Source organism: Sorex fumeus, unplaced genomic scaffold, assembly GCF_029834395.1.
Source record: "Sorex fumeus unplaced genomic scaffold, SorFum_2.1 ptg000074l, whole genome shotgun sequence".
Taxonomy (NCBI): Eukaryota; Metazoa; Chordata; class Mammalia; order Eulipotyphla; family Soricidae; genus Sorex; species Sorex fumeus.
In genome coordinates this window covers 298,671-313,429 of record NW_026606131.1, presented here as the reverse complement: position 1 = coordinate 313,429, position 14,759 = coordinate 298,671, and the positions used below count along the sequence as shown (strand labels likewise).

General features: G+C 53.2%; 1 protein-coding gene and 1 non-coding gene across 3 annotated transcripts in view; both read left to right on the top strand.

Annotated features, from left to right (window-relative positions):
- Nucleotides 1–14,310, top strand: part of COP1 (COP1 E3 ubiquitin ligase) — an 87,427-nt gene extending 73,117 nt beyond the window's left edge. The window contains exons 17-19 of one of the 2 annotated variants that reach the window (XM_056130165.1): nucleotides 787–947; nucleotides 12,342–12,386; nucleotides 14,006–14,310. In XM_056130165.1, coding sequence (XP_055986140.1) covers nucleotides 787–947; nucleotides 12,342–12,386; nucleotides 14,006–14,023 — 224 coding nt within the window. In that variant the 3' untranslated portion in view covers nucleotides 14,024–14,310. The remainder of the gene's footprint in view (nucleotides 1–786; nucleotides 948–12,341; nucleotides 12,387–14,005) is intronic. The other variant, XM_056130164.1, reaches the window with a different exon arrangement.
- Nucleotides 2,227–2,365, top strand: LOC130038288 (small Cajal body-specific RNA 3). Its single transcript, XR_008794654.1, has one exon. It is a non-coding gene; the product is annotated as a small Cajal body-specific RNA 3 (non-coding RNA).
- Nucleotides 14,311–14,759: the final 449 nt, after the last annotated feature.

Here is a 14,759-nt window from a genome sequence, read left to right as displayed (position 1 = left end):
CCAATGACTTAATTAACATCTTAATTGACGTCTTAATTCTACTTCATTTTGTGTGGACGCAGAAAGAGTCGCAGTAAGCTTATCGGGTGGCTCTCCTGAGGACAGCTCGATACAGATTTCAGACTAAAGTGCTCAGGTCTTATTAATCTTTCCTAATCCTAACGGGGTCCTAATCTAGTTGTTACGTTTTGGATCATGACAGAACACGCCCATGACCACGCTCTTGACTTAGAGTTAAGTATGATGGCGCTGTGGCCTGGCCCATTTCAATGACAGGGTAGCTCACAGCTTGCCCTGGGTCCATCTAATCCCTCATCAGGACCCTGCTCTTGGAGTGCTAGGAATTTAGGGCAACTGAGGCTTAAATTGAAAGAACAGATGCCCGGGAGTGAAGATCATTCAGAGTCCGTTAAGGTAGCATTGACTGTCGTCCTGTGTCTACACAAAAGGGACATTGGTCTGAATTAACCATGCAAAGGACTTAGGTGGAAGAGAAAAGCTTACAAGTTAACAGAGTCTGATTAGGAGATAAAGGTGATTGACCGGTAGGGAAAGCAGAACACAAAAAAAAAGAGGTTACAAATAAACACAGAGGAATGGGAGCACTGTGATGGGAGTAACCCAATAAACCTAACCTCCCTGTGGCAAGGCAGAAAGGACAAACCAACATTATCCTCCGGTTTAATTCGCCTTTGAGCTTGATTAAGCACTGAAGGGTAATTACCTTACAAACGCTTTTCCGAATTTTTCGTCCTTTCATTACAAACTTTTTTTTTCAAATTTCAGGAAGCGAGAACAACTCTCTTTACCTGTATTATAAAGGACTTTCTAAGACTTTGTTAACTTTTAAGTTCGACACGGTCAAGAGCGTTCTGGACAAAGACCGGAAAGAGGACGACACGAACGAGTTTGTCAGCGCCGTGTGCTGGAGGGCGCTGCCCGACGGGGTAAGTCTGCTCTCAGCCGGGGCTTCCCGACGCCCTCGATGCTCACGCGAGATGCTGGTGAGCCCCTGGGAAGTTTGGAATAAACGTTTTTCGCAGGATGCGGCAGTTTATTTTCTGCATAGAATTGTACCGCCCAGGCAGCGGGTGACCCGTGAGCTGTGGAGCTGGTACCTGGGAGGCCCCAGACGAGATTTTGTGGCGCTTCCTGTGTTGTCTCTGTCTCCCCTAAGACTGGGGATTTCTCCCGGGTACCCGGTGTCTTGGTTCTTTCCTTCACCGTCACGTGCGCAGCTCCATTAATAATTCATCTCACCCTGGTGGTCAATTAGGAGGCAGATAATTTGCTGTCGGTCCCTGGAGGCGAGTGACCTATACGGAACATCTCCTTAAACCCGACTTCAGGGCAGAGTCTAAGCACGTTTAAGTTCTTAACAAGAAAGTTGCCCTTTTCGGTTGCAAATACACGTTTCCTCACACTTGTCATTTGTTCGTGCTTTTGAAACTATGAGTGAAGGGGCTGGAGCGAGAGCACAGCAGGGAGGGCACTGGCCTCGCACGCGGCGGACCCGGGTTCGATTCCCAGCATCCCATAGGGTCCTCCGAGCACAGCCAGGAGTCATTCCTGAGCGCAAAGCCAGGAGTCAGCCCTGAGCATCGCCGGGTGTGACCAAAAAAAAAAAAACCTACAAGTGGAGTTGTTCATCGATTTGCTCGAGTGGGCACCAGTAACGTCTCCATGGTGAGACTTGCGTTACGGTGTTTGGCGTCTCTGATACGCCACGGGACGCTTGCCAGGCTCTGTGGTGCGAGCGGGATACTCTCGGGAGCTTGCTGGGCTCTCTGAGCGGGACGGAGGAATCGAACCCGGGTCACCGCGTGCAAGGCAAACGGCTTCTCCGCTGTGCTATTGCTCCAGCCCCCGTGTGCCTTTTTAATGGCTCTTTTTCTATTATCTGAACCCAGTTTTTACCCCCCTGTTACTTTTTTTTAATGCATTAAAGTGTATTTAAATGAGTTTGATGCAGTCACGAGGCCAACATAGGGAAGATTGAATCATAAAAGGCGACTTTTTTTTTTTTTTTTTTTGTCTTTTTGGGCAACACCCCGCGATGCTCAGGGGTTCCTCCTGGCTCTGCACTCAGGAATCACTCCTGACGGTGCCCAGGGGACCCTGTGGGATGCCGGGGATCGAACCCCGCTCGGCCGCGTGCCAGGCCAACGCCCTCCCCCCGTGCTATCGCTCTGGCCCCAAGACTTCTAAGTAATGACGCAAACCACAAATGGAACCTGCAGGAATCAACCGTGTAGGCAGATGGAAATCTGTCGTCTGTCTACAGATCGCAGTGTCCTACAGAAACACGGAGGTCTCTGTCTGACTTAGACTAGCTGCTAAGTCGGATCGTTCCCCTCCACACAAGACAGCCTGGAAACCCGCACACCAAGTCCCGCCTTCCCTGACGCCGCGTTGAGATTTTTGGCTTGTCTGTTGTTACTGTTGGGGGACCACACTTGGAGGTACTCCGGGCGTACTCCTCGGCTGGGCCCTGAACCCGGGCCGGCCACACGGAAGGCCAGCACCCTGCCCGCCGTACTTGGTGCCCACACTTGCGTCCGGCCACTTCGTGTCGGATTTTATTGAAGACTCTTGCTTTCTCCTTCTCGAGATCAGCACCAGACCCCTGGTCGAAAATCTTGATGCTGGATCATTAAGAGACATCAGAGAACTTCCTTCTGCATCCATCTGAACGAATTTTTTTTTAATGTCTTACGTGATTTTTTTTTTTGCTTTTTGGGTCACAACTGGTGATGCACAGGGGTTCCTCCTGGCTCTGCTTGGCCGGGTGTGGTCCCAGAACAAACAGAATGTTGGTGATCAGGGACATGTCCCCATGCCTATCTGCTGTTTTTCTTTTTCTTTTCTCTTTGGGTCACACCGGTGATGCACAGGGGTTACTCCTGGCGGTGCTCAGAGGACCCTATGGGCTGCTGGGAATCAAACCCAGATTAGTCACGTGCTAGGCAAATGCCTCCCTGCTGCGCTAGCCCCGAGTTGTTCTCATTGAGAACTGATTTGTCGATAGTTTTACTGAGTCTGGAGAGGTAGAACAGTGGGTCAGGCTGTATTGCCTGTGGCCATCCTGAGTTCGATCCCCGGCTCTGCTGTGAGTGATCTCTCAGCCCTGAGATCCATTGCATGTGGCCCAAAAACGAGAGAAAAGGGGGAGGAAGGATGTTTTCTAACGTCTGGTCTGTGTGATCGTTTATGTCCTCAACCAAATGTCAGAAATGACCGTGGGGAAACTGCTTCTTAGCGTTTCTATACCCAATTTGGTTGTTCTTCTTTTTTGGCTTTTTGGGTCCCACCCGGCGATGCTCGGGGCTGACTCCTGGCTCTGCACTCAGGGATCACTCTTGGCGGTGCTCAGGGGACCCTATGGGATGCCGGGGATCGAACCCGGGTCGGCCGCATGCCAGGCGAACGCCCTCCCTGCTGTGCTATGGGCTCTCTCCCTCTTCCTCCCTCTCCCTCTTCCCTCCCCCCTCCTCCTCCTCTCCCTTCCTCTCATCTCTTATTATTATGACGTATTCTATATGCCAAACAAAGTAACAAGATGTCTCAAAATGGAGATGTTACTGGGCCCGCTTGAGCAAATTGATAAACGGGAGGACAGTGCTACATCATCATCATCATCATTATTATTATTATTACTGCTTTTTGGGTCACACCCGGAGATGCACCGGGGTTCCTCCTGGCTCTGCACTCAGGAATCCCTCCTGGCATTGCTCGGGGGACCCAGTGGGATGCCGGGGACCAAACCCGGGTCGGCCGCGTGCAAGGCAGACGCCCTCCCCGCTGTGCTCTCGCTCCAGCCCCCCCCCCCCCCCCCCCCCGTACTCAATTTCGAAACCATAGTCTTCGTTGATGCGTGCCAGGCTTTCATGGTTGGGGCTTAATGGTCAGAGGCGGTGTGGGGGGCTGAGTGCGTTTCAGGTGAGCTCTGGACCGAGGCACGGTCCCAGAATATGCTGGAAGCAGGCCCCAGCTGTGTCCCTTCAGGCCGAGCATGTAGGTCCTGGTTGGTAGCTTTCCTAACCTGTGTTCAGTGGGTGAGAAGTTGCATTTCGTGTCCTGATTTTTCTGGTTCCTGTAGAAGTTCTAGTTTGACTGTGGCCATTCTTTTGATGAAACCCTAGATTTTGATGAACCCAGATTTTCTGTGCCCCTCCCTCCCCCTTTTACTTGTGCTCCTTAGCACGGTAACCCCACACGGCAGAGCCTGGCAAGCGCCCCGTGGCGGATTCGATATGCCCAAAACAGTCACCATAACAGGGTCTCATTCCCCTGACCCTGAAAGAGCCCCCAATACGGCAGCGTTGGGAAGGACGAGTACGGAGAGGCTGCGAAAATCCCAGGGCCGGGACGAATGGAGACGTTACTGGTGCCCGCTGGAGCAAATCGATGAACAGCGGGACGACAGTGATACAGTGATAATCCCCTCCTCTTACGTGAGTAGTGCTAAGGACAGGCATTTGAGGCAGGGAAAGCATTCAGCTCTTTGGAAATACGTCTTACTAACGTATTCCAGCATTTGATGGCTTCATTCCATTCATAATCATCTTCATAAGGTAACGTTAGAAAGGGACTGGGGGGGGGGGGCGGGGTGGAGAGATAGCACAGCGGGGAGGGCGCTGGCCTGGCAAGCGGCCGACCCAGGTTCGATCCCCGGCATCCCATAGGGTCCCCCAGCACCACCAGGAGTGATTCCTGAGTGCAGAGCCGGGAGTCGGCCCTGAGCATCAGAGAGTGTGACCCAAAAAGAAAAAAAAAAAAGAAAGGAATTGAGGATCACCCTGAGCCCGCTTACCCGTGAGGAGGCCAGTTCCTCTTTGATAAACCCTAGTGTCGGGGATCTAAGTTGCCAGGCAGGGACCAGGGAATGGCCTGGACAGCCTCATGCAGGAAACTGGCCCCCCACTGCCTCCCACCTTTGTTCTGGGACTTTCCTCTAACGATCCCACTTGAAATCACAGGGCAGTCGGTACAAGATCAGATTCTGCATATTAAACTTTTCGGGGCGTAGGTGGATGAGATTGGAAATGTAACATCCCTATGTATAATGGATGAGAACTTCGGTTCTCTCCTCCACTTCCCATTTTCACCGTTCCATTCTCGTTTTATCAGATCGGCTGAGGCCCGGGGTGTCATAAGGTTGGGAGCCCAGCATTCTACAGGAAGTGACTGGGACCGTATTCACACAGGGGCTCGGGCCTCATCTGTTTCCCAGCTCGACATATCACACATAAGGACACGGAACTAAAATAAGTCATTTCAGCGCTTGGATAAAAAGGAAGAACTGTAATTATTTCAGAGTTTCAGGGCTGCCTGGGGGAAGAAATCAGACGTTGTATTTTGCAGACCGTAGGTTGATAAGACCCGAGAAGAGCAGCATACCTTCTGTAGAATATTTCTTTTGCTGGACCGGGCGGAATTTTTAAAATAACTGAGTGATCAGAGATTGCATTGATTCTTGGGGGGTCTGACGTGGGGCGTGTTCTAGTTCCGAGCAGGATTAGAGCCCCGGAGATCTAAAGTTAACGCTCGCGAAATATGTTAAAAGGTTGTCCAGAGCCAGTAAATACTCCGACCTGCTTCAACTGGAGCCTGGCATTGAAAATTGGGTGCGTCCGCACTCAAGAAAAGTTCTTGCTTCTTTTCCTAAGAAGAAAGGCTTTTCTTCAGAGACGTTCACCTCTGCCCAGTACAAAACTTTTTGTTCCATAGATAGCAGGTGATTTGAATGTTTCTGTAAGATAAAAAAAAAAATGAGACAACATCATAAAGCGAGAATCTTAAGATTCTAAATTCAGGGGCTGGAGCGATAGCACAGCGGGGAGGGCATTTCCCTTGCATGCGGCGACCCGTGTTCGATCCCCGGCATCCCATATTGTCCCCTGAGCACTGCCTGGAGTCATTCCTGGGTGCAAAGCCAGGAATAACACCTGTGTATCGCCGAGTGTGACTCACCCCAAATAAAAAAGCCAAAAAAAAAAAAAGATTCTAAATTTCAGATTTCATTTGTTTCAGACATCTAACTCATTCCTCCTTGACGTGTTTTATACATGTCAGGAGAGCCGACTGCCATTTCAAAGAGAAGATCTTTTTTGATAGGTTTGTAGGTTGTGTATGTATATCGAAAACCCAGCTCAATTCTGGAAAAGACAGAACAAGACATACTGAAACAAAGGCCAGAAGAATAAAGGCCAAGAGCCAAAAAAGAAAGGAAGGAAGGAAGGAAGGAAAGAAAGAAAGAAAGAAAGAAAGAAAGAAAGAAAGAAAGAAAGAAAGAAAGACAGACAGAGACAGACTATTTGGCATCAGATTTTTTTTTTTCTTTTTTGAGTCATGCCCAGCAATGCTCAGGGCTTACTCCTGGCTTTGCACTCAGGAATCATCCCTGGCGGTGCTCGGGGGACCCTATGGGATGCTGGGAATTGAACCCGGGTCGGCCGCGTGCCAGGCCAACGCCCTCCCCGCTGTGCTATTGCTCCAGCCCCGGCATCGGATGTTTTTTATTCCAAACCTCTGAAGACTCTCCTGGAACCAGCGTCGCTGCTCTTGGCTGGGACTCACAACTGCCCGTGTTGGGCAGGTCTGTCTGCCTGACGGTCGGCGAACACTGCCCACGTCCCCAGACCCCTGACCTGTGGGGTCCAGACCAGTGTGAAATGCTTGCTGACTGGGAGATCGGAAGATAAGAGACTTGATCAAAGAGAAGATCTCGAACAAGGTGTTCTGCATAAAGGAAGGAGGACGTGGGTTGGGGAAAGGTCCTCCGGCTCCATAAAATGAAACACAGAAAGGGGCGCGCTTTAATTTTCTGTCTTTTGCCTTGAAATCAGAGGGGCCCTGGGGGAGAGTTGGAGTTCCACACGGCAGCTGTAGAGACGCCGAGAGGAGAAGCGGGGAGGACCCACAGGGTCAGCGGGGAAAGCCCCACTGGACACTACCCAGCCTGTGGAGGAGAGAGACTGTTTCACGATTGGAGGAGCCTTTCGAATGCAAATAGGACCACCCTTCCTGCCGGCCCCCAGACAGGAAAATCCGATTCATAATTCTCTAGAATTACATGCCAGGCGCACGGCAGAGCCTGGCAAGCTCCCCGTGGCGGATTCGATATGCCCCAAACAGTCACCATGACGGGTCTCGTTCCCCCGACCCTGAGAGAGCCTCCAATCCGGCGGCGTTGGGAAGGACGAGTCAGGAGAGGCTGCGAAATTCTCAGGGCCGGGATGGATGGAGACGTTACTGGCTCCCGCTCGAGCAAATCGATGCTCAACGGGATGACGCGTGAAACATGCAAAGAATAAGAAATCAGTTTGGGCTTTCTTTTTCTTTCTCTTATTTCTCACCGTTATGTCGTAGTTCTTCAGGTTGACACCCTTTTTCCTGGCAGTGAGAAAAAGAAGGGATCGGGGTTTGTAGGAAAGAGGTGTGTCCGCTGTGACCAAGAGACTCCGTAGAGAGAATCGTCAAGAGCTGGGAGGTAGCTTGTGGGTCGTTGAGGACCGGTTGACGTTTGTGGCTCTCTGGCTCTTGATTTTTGTCTGAGGGGGCACCGTCCTCAGATCGGAGTCCCCGGGAGGGAGAATTGCCCGCGCCGTCTCTTCGATGGGCTGATGGACCATTTCCGTCGTGCCTCGGTGCTTGTGGGAAGAGGGGGGATGGGTGGCCGGCGTCACCGCAGTGGACGCCTCAGGGGGAAAGCTCGCTCACCGGCTTGTCGCTGCCCACCAGGGCGCGCGTCAGTTCCCACTGGCTAGCTCCACAGCGTTTGCACCGAGTCGAGACGGCACTGCGGATAGTGGCTCAGTGGCCGTCCCCTCGGCTCTGTCACTTGGAAACGGTAACGCCCTCGGACAGAGCGAGGGTCTCGGCTTTTCTTCCTCAATAAAACCCCAAGGGAACCCGCCTGCCTCATCAGCTTTCTAGCACAGACCCTAATGAGGGCACAGAGAAGTCGCCGTCACTTTTCCTGTTCTTTCATACAGTTGGGATTGTTGTTCGTGTGTATTTCTTACACAAGGATACTAATGAATCTATATTTTTTAAAGGAAAAGGGAAAGGGGAGGAGCCGGAGCCATAGCACAGCGGGGAGGGCATTTGCCTGGCTCGCGGCCGACCCGGGTTCAATTCCCAGCATCGCCTAGGGTCCCCCAAGCACGGCCAGGAGTAATTCCTGAGAGCAGAGCCAGGAGTCAGCCCTGAGCATTGCCGGGTGTGGACCCCCCCAAAAAAAAAAATTTGAAAACCAGGGCTAGAGTGACAGCACAGCAGGGAGGGCATTGGCCTCACACGCGACAGATCAGGGTTCGATCCCCAGCATCCCATAGGGTCCCCTGAGCACCGCCAGGAGTGATTCCTGAGCGCAGAGCCAGGAGTAGCCCTTGTGCATCTCAGGGTGTGTCCCAAAAAGGAAAAAAAAAGACAAAGTGATACAAAGTGTCATAGTGTTTTGAAGGTGATACAAAGTATCATAGTGTTTAATGGGTGATACAAAGTATCATGGTGTTTAAAAGGTGATACAAGGGCTGGAGCAATTAATACATCGAGGAAGGAGGAAGGTGTTTGCCTTGCACATGGCCAACCTGGGTTCGATTCCCAGCATCCCATAGGGGCCCCCGAGCACCGCCAGGAGTGATTCCTGAGTGCAGAGCCAGGAGTCAGCCCTGAGCATCGCCGGGTGGGACCCAAAAAGCAATAAAACAAAACAAAAACGAGAACCCTGGGGGCTGGAGCAATAGCACAGCAGGGAGGGCGTTTGCCTTGCACACGGCCGACCCGGGTTCGATTCCCAGCATCCCATAGGGTCCCCTGAGCACCGCCAGGAGTGACTCCTGAGTGCAGAGCCAGGAGGAACCCCTGAGCATCGCCGGGTGGGACCCAAAAAGGAAAAAAAAGAAAAGAAAAAGGAAAGGGGGAACCAGTGACCCCAGCTGGAAGCCCGTCGCTTTCTTGACTCAGTGATCCGAGCAAATGAGGTGCAGCCGGACAACTGCTTTGGGCAGCTGCCGAATTCATCTTTACCACGGGGAAATGGTGGGAACATCGCGTTTGGTCGCCCCTGTAAGTCCCATGCTTGTCCCAAGGTGTCACCGAGGCGATTGGCCAGTGTTCCCGCCCTCTCAGGTGCCGCTTTCCTTCGGGGTTCCGGGCTCCTCTCCGTGCTAGGTGACAGGTTGCGCCCTTTCCCGAGGACTCCTTCCTTCCAGAAAAAAGGGAAGCACCCCGTGGCCCCGAATCCCAGACCCGGTGGAGGGGGAGTCTCCCCTCTCCCAGAGGAACCCCACTTCCCTCCCCCCAGGTCCCTTTCTCCTTTGTAGAAAGTTCTGGAAGTGCCGGAGGCAGGAGCCCTCTGCTCTCGTTTCCGTCAGCCTGACGCTGCAGTGCTCTCTGCTGCTCTGGGTGCTGGTCATAGAAGCCCCTCGCTCTCGGCATCGAGTGCCCGAGTAAGCGCCCCTGGTACCCACCAGCATCCTGCCTCACTTGGTCATTTGACATCCCGTTACTCATCGATTGGCTCGAGCGGGCACCAGTAACGTCTCCATTCACTCCTGTCACCTGCTAGCGTAGCCCCATGGCGTCTGCTCGTTCCAGGAATACGAAGAGCCTCAAACCGATCGTTCAGGGTCTTAACGAAGAAGCCTGACCATCTCGCAGGTGGGCGGCCATGTGGGCTTTTGACGTCCCGTAGAATCCAGTCGGTAACGGCTCTAGTCCAGCGGTCGTCTCCAAATCGCATTACGTGTCCAGCCCATCTGATTTTCGATGCCTTGGCAGACGAGGCAGTAAAGACAATGGGTCTCATCCTGCCTCAAAGGGCCCCAAATCCCTCATTTCTTTTCTTGCTCCCCGGGGAGCGAGGGCGGGCCACTAGACCCGTGCGTGCATGGTCAGGCCACAGCTGGGACCCTGCAGAACCCTCCAGAACAAATCCGGAGACGATTCCTCCCTCCCGGCCACGGCTCCGAGAATCCGGACGCTGACCCGCTGGGAAACCGCAGCTGGGAACAGAGCCAAGGTGACAGAATCATGTTGTCCACCCACCTCATTGGGTCCGAAATTGAAGCGGATGCAGATTAATCCAGCGCAGAGTGTCCGTTTAATGTCTATGAAAGTTTGACTCGACACAGGAGACTTGATAAGAAAACAGAGAATCGGGCAGCGCCTCTTGGCTGGGTTTTTGCTTGCTTGCTTGCTTATTGATTGATTGATTGATTGATTGATTTTTTCGTTTGGGGCTGTTTTTTGCATTCAGGGCCACGAGACACATCATAAGAAACTTCCTACCCATTTTCCATAATTACCACACCATGTTTCATGAGGTTCCGACAGTAGGCAACAAACCATGAAAGGAAATAGATAGAGATATAGATATAGAGAGAGAGCCCGGCCAGCCACCAAGAGTATCCCGCCTGCACGGCAGAGCCTGGCAAGCTCCCCGTGGCGTATTCCATATGCCAAAAACTGTCACCATAACGGGTCTCGTTCCTGGCCCTGAAAGAGCCCCCAATACGGCAGCGTTGGGATGGACGAGTAAGGAGAGGCTGGCTAAAATCTCGGGGCTGGGACGAATGGAGACGTTACTGGCGCCCGCTCGAGTCACTCGATGAACAACGGGATGACAGTGATACAGTTTGGCGGCCACACCCGGGAGAACTCAAGGCTTTCTCCAAACCCAGTGCTCAGGAATTACTCCGTTAGTGCCCAGAGGGCCATACAGGGTGCCAGGGGGTGCCCAAAAGTCTCTGCCAGGCAAGTGCCCTCCCCGCTGAACTATCGTTCTGGCCCCAGATTTCAAGTATACGTTCGAGTTGTCAAGCCGGCTGTTCTGTCCCCAACAGGAAGAATAACCTCCGCGTTCCTCCTCTCTGAGGTTCTCTGCCTAAATGAGCTCATTTCTCTCCCATCCTTCCTCCTTCCCAAAGAAATAATTTCCCCCACTCCAAGGTTTAGGATATCTTAAAAAATACGTCAGGGCTGGAGCGATAGCACAGCGGGGAGGGTGTTTGCCTTGCACGCGGCCAACCTGGGTTCAATCCCCAGCACCCCATATGGCCCCCTGAGCACTGCCAGGAGTAATTCCTGAGTGCAGAGCCAGGAGGAACCCCTGAGCATCGCCGGGTGTGACCCAAAAGGCAAAAAAAAAAAAAAGAAGAACATGTTGCCACATACCTCCTATTCCAAGTAGTCACTGAGGCTGTTGAAAATGCATGTGCTGAGTGATCGAATAATTAAACAGAAAGATCACCTTCCTTCTCCCAGATAAATATCTACGTTGTTTTTGTTGTCGCTCACTGCCAGAGAGCCGTCCAAGAGAGATTCATGTCCGAGATGGAGACGGAGACGGAGAGTGACGTTTCTTGGGGGGAAGTGAACGGAAGTGGGTTCTGGTGGGGAAGACGGGGATTTTGTCTTCGCTGCTTATTCGTCTTAAGTGTTGCGTTTCCGCCTTTGCCATATCCCTCCTCCCGGGAATCTGTTTCTCCTCCCTGCCTTGACAACCGGAAGTCACCTGCTCTGATTCCGTTTGACTTCCGTGACAAACCTAATCCTGAACACGAGGGACTTGGGGGTCTCAAAGTCGTAGTTGACAGGATGTTTAAGGGGCCGGAGCGAGAGCACAGCGGGGAGGGCGTTTGCCTTGCACGCGACCAACCCGGGTTCGATCCCCGGCATCCCAGAGGGTCCCCCGAGCACCACCAGGAGTGATTCCTGAGTGCAGAGCCAGGAGTCGGCCCTGAGCATCGCTGGGTGTAACCCAGAAAGAGAGAGAGAGGAAGGAAGGAAGGAAGGAAGGAAGGAAGGAAGGAAGGAAGGAAGGAAGGAAGGGGAGGGGAGGGGAGGGGAGGATGTTCAAGTTGGTGTTTTGCTTGAAATTCTGTTGGCATCTGAGAGGGGCTTAAGAAAAGAGGATGGGGTCTGTAGCAGTAGCACAGCGGGTAGGACGGCCGACCTAGGTTCAGTTCCCAGCATCCCATATGGCCCCCCGAGTACCACCAGGAGTAACCTCTGTGCATCGCTGGGTGTGACCCCCCAAAAATAAGAGAGGAGGAGGAGAAGGCTGCTTTCTTGGGCGGGCCAGCCAGAAACCCTCCTCTTTTTTTCTTTTTTTCTTTTTTGGCTTTTTGGGTCACACCCGGCGATGCACAGGGGTTCCTCCTGGCTCTGCACTCAGGAATCACTCCCGGCGGTGCTCGGGGGACCCTCGGGGATGCTGGGAATCGAACCCGGGTCAGCCGCGTGCCAGGCCAGCGCCCTCCCCGCTGTGCTGTCGCTCCAGCCCCCAGAAACCCTCCTCTTGTCTTTTAAAAGCTCTCCTCCTTCTCTTCCAGGAGTCCAGTGTGCTGATTGCTGCTAACAGTCAGGGCACGATCAAGGTAAGCTCTTTCTCCCGTCTCCGTTGCAACGCCCGCCCGGCATGCGCCAGGCCAGCACACAAGGCACAGATACCGCGATCTTGCCAAATCACGGGTCTCCGGGTGCTCGGAAGGAACTGTGATTGAAGGGGCAGAGACAAGGCTCCTTGCCGCTGCCGAGATGATGACGGTATTTATGATACTGAGTGGGTGCAGAGGGCGTGCAGGAGGAGGAGCCGGAAGACTAGAAAGCGTTCTCCAGGGCCAGGTGCCGCGTGGCTCCATTTGTTTTTTTCTTCTTTAAATTTTATTAGTGAGACACAGTGAGGTACAATTGTAGACTTACAAATTTTTGTGCTTGGGTTTCAATTATACAATGATCGAACACCCATCCCTCCACCAGTGCCCATTTCCTACCACCACGGATCCCAGTATCCCTCCCACCCCCCATCCCCCATCCCACCCTGCCTCTGTGGCAGGGCATTCCCTTCTGTTCTTTCTCTCCTTTTGGGTGTTGTGGTTTGCAAAAGAGGCATCGAGTGGCCATCATGTTCGGTCTAGAGTCTACTTTCAGCACGCATCTCCCATCCTGGGAGGATCCTCCCAGCACCCTTTACTTGGTGCTCCCTTCTCTATCTGAGCTGCCTTTTCCCCCAGCATGTGCGGCCGGCTTCTAAGCTGTAGAGTGATCCTTCTGGTACTTACCTCTACTATTCTTGGATGTTAGTCTCCCATTCTGTAGCCTTATCTTCCACAAATGAGCACAATCTTTCTATGTCTGTCTGTCTCTCTCTCTCTCTTTCTGACTCGTTTCACTTAGCATGGTACTTCCCAGGTCGAACCACTTATATGCGAAGTCCAGGACTTCATCTTTTCTAACAGCTGCATAGTATTCCATTGTATGGACGTACCAAAGTTTCTTTAACCAGCCCATTCTTCACTCGCAATTTTATAGTTCTCGTTTCTTTCAGTTGTCGCTTCATCACCTTTAACACGTAAACTATTTCTGATAACTAACGCACTGCCGTGCTGAATGGTGGGCCGTGAGGTGGAACATGAGGGAAGGGCCTGGTCTTGCCTCGCTTCATCACTCTGAACTCTTTGCCAGTGAAATCAATCAGTCGCCATCTTCAGGGGGTTCTGAGTGGCGCGGAAGGGTCGTCTGGGGGGCGCCGCTTGAGGGATCCTTACATACCCGGCGCCTTTGTGCTCTGAGCTCATTCTCCATCCCTAGGTGGGCCCTGAGCCCCGCTGGGAGAAGGCACGGTAGCCCCAGCACCTACTAACGTCAGCCTTTTTGGGTGGTGTTCTGGGGCCACACCATGCAGTGCTCAAGGATTACCCTTGCCCCGGCTCTAGGGTTAGCTGCATGCAAGACCCGGGCCCTCCCCACTGGACCCCAGTGTGGCCACTCTTAAAAGGAGTCTGGAGGCTGGAGCGATGGCACAGCGGGGAGGGCGTCTGCCTTGCACGCGGCCAACCCGGGTTCGATCCCCAGCATCCCGTAGGGTCCCCCGAGCACCGCCAGGAGGGATTCCTGAGTGCATGAGCCAGGAGGAACCCCTGAGCATCACCGGGTAGGACCCAAAAAGCAAAAAAAAAAACCAAACTGTGTTTTAAACTCCTTCCCTCCCCACCAGGTGCTGGAGTTAGTGTGACGGTTTACTCGAGTCCGCTCCGTGATCCTGCTGAGACCCGTCTGCAGCGCCAGCGAAGGGAGCAGCGGCCGGGCCCTCCCCAGAGGCCTCCCGCCTCCCCCGGACTCTCCTCCTCCCCCCCGACTCCCCGTCTTCGCCCTTCCGGACCTGGAGACGCCCCCTCGAACCCCCGCCGTCAGCGCCGCTCTCTGGACTTCGCCGCTGCTGCTGCTGGTGCCGTCACCTAATTTTTGTGATAGGGAACCCTTCTTTTGAATAAAAAGAAAGAACAAAAAAAGAATAAAAGTTTCTTGAGCCACAGATGAGCCGGGCACGTGTCTGTCCGTGGTCAGAGGCGTCTCTTCGAGAAGTCGCACAGGTGAACGAGGGGAGAAGGTTCCAGTGGGTGACCCGCAGGGTCTGAACCGGACGTAAATGAATGGAACGTTCCCGCCGAGGGCCTGACTCGTGTCTCTTCTCAGGGTTAGGGTCTCAGCGTGTGCGGGGCGTCTCCGTCCCCCCGGAATTGGCAAGGGTTCGAGACCACCGTCACAGAAGGGAATGATGTCGGTTTTTTCCTTGGTTTTAGTTTTGGGGCCACACCCAGAGGTGCTCGGTGCCTGCTCCTGGCTCTGTGCTCAGGAATCACTCCTGCTGGGCCTCCTTACATTCACTCTAGCCCCTGACTCACTAAATTTCTGTCCACCGTCCTCCCGTTGTTCATGGATTTGCTCGAGCGGGCACCAGTAACGTCTCC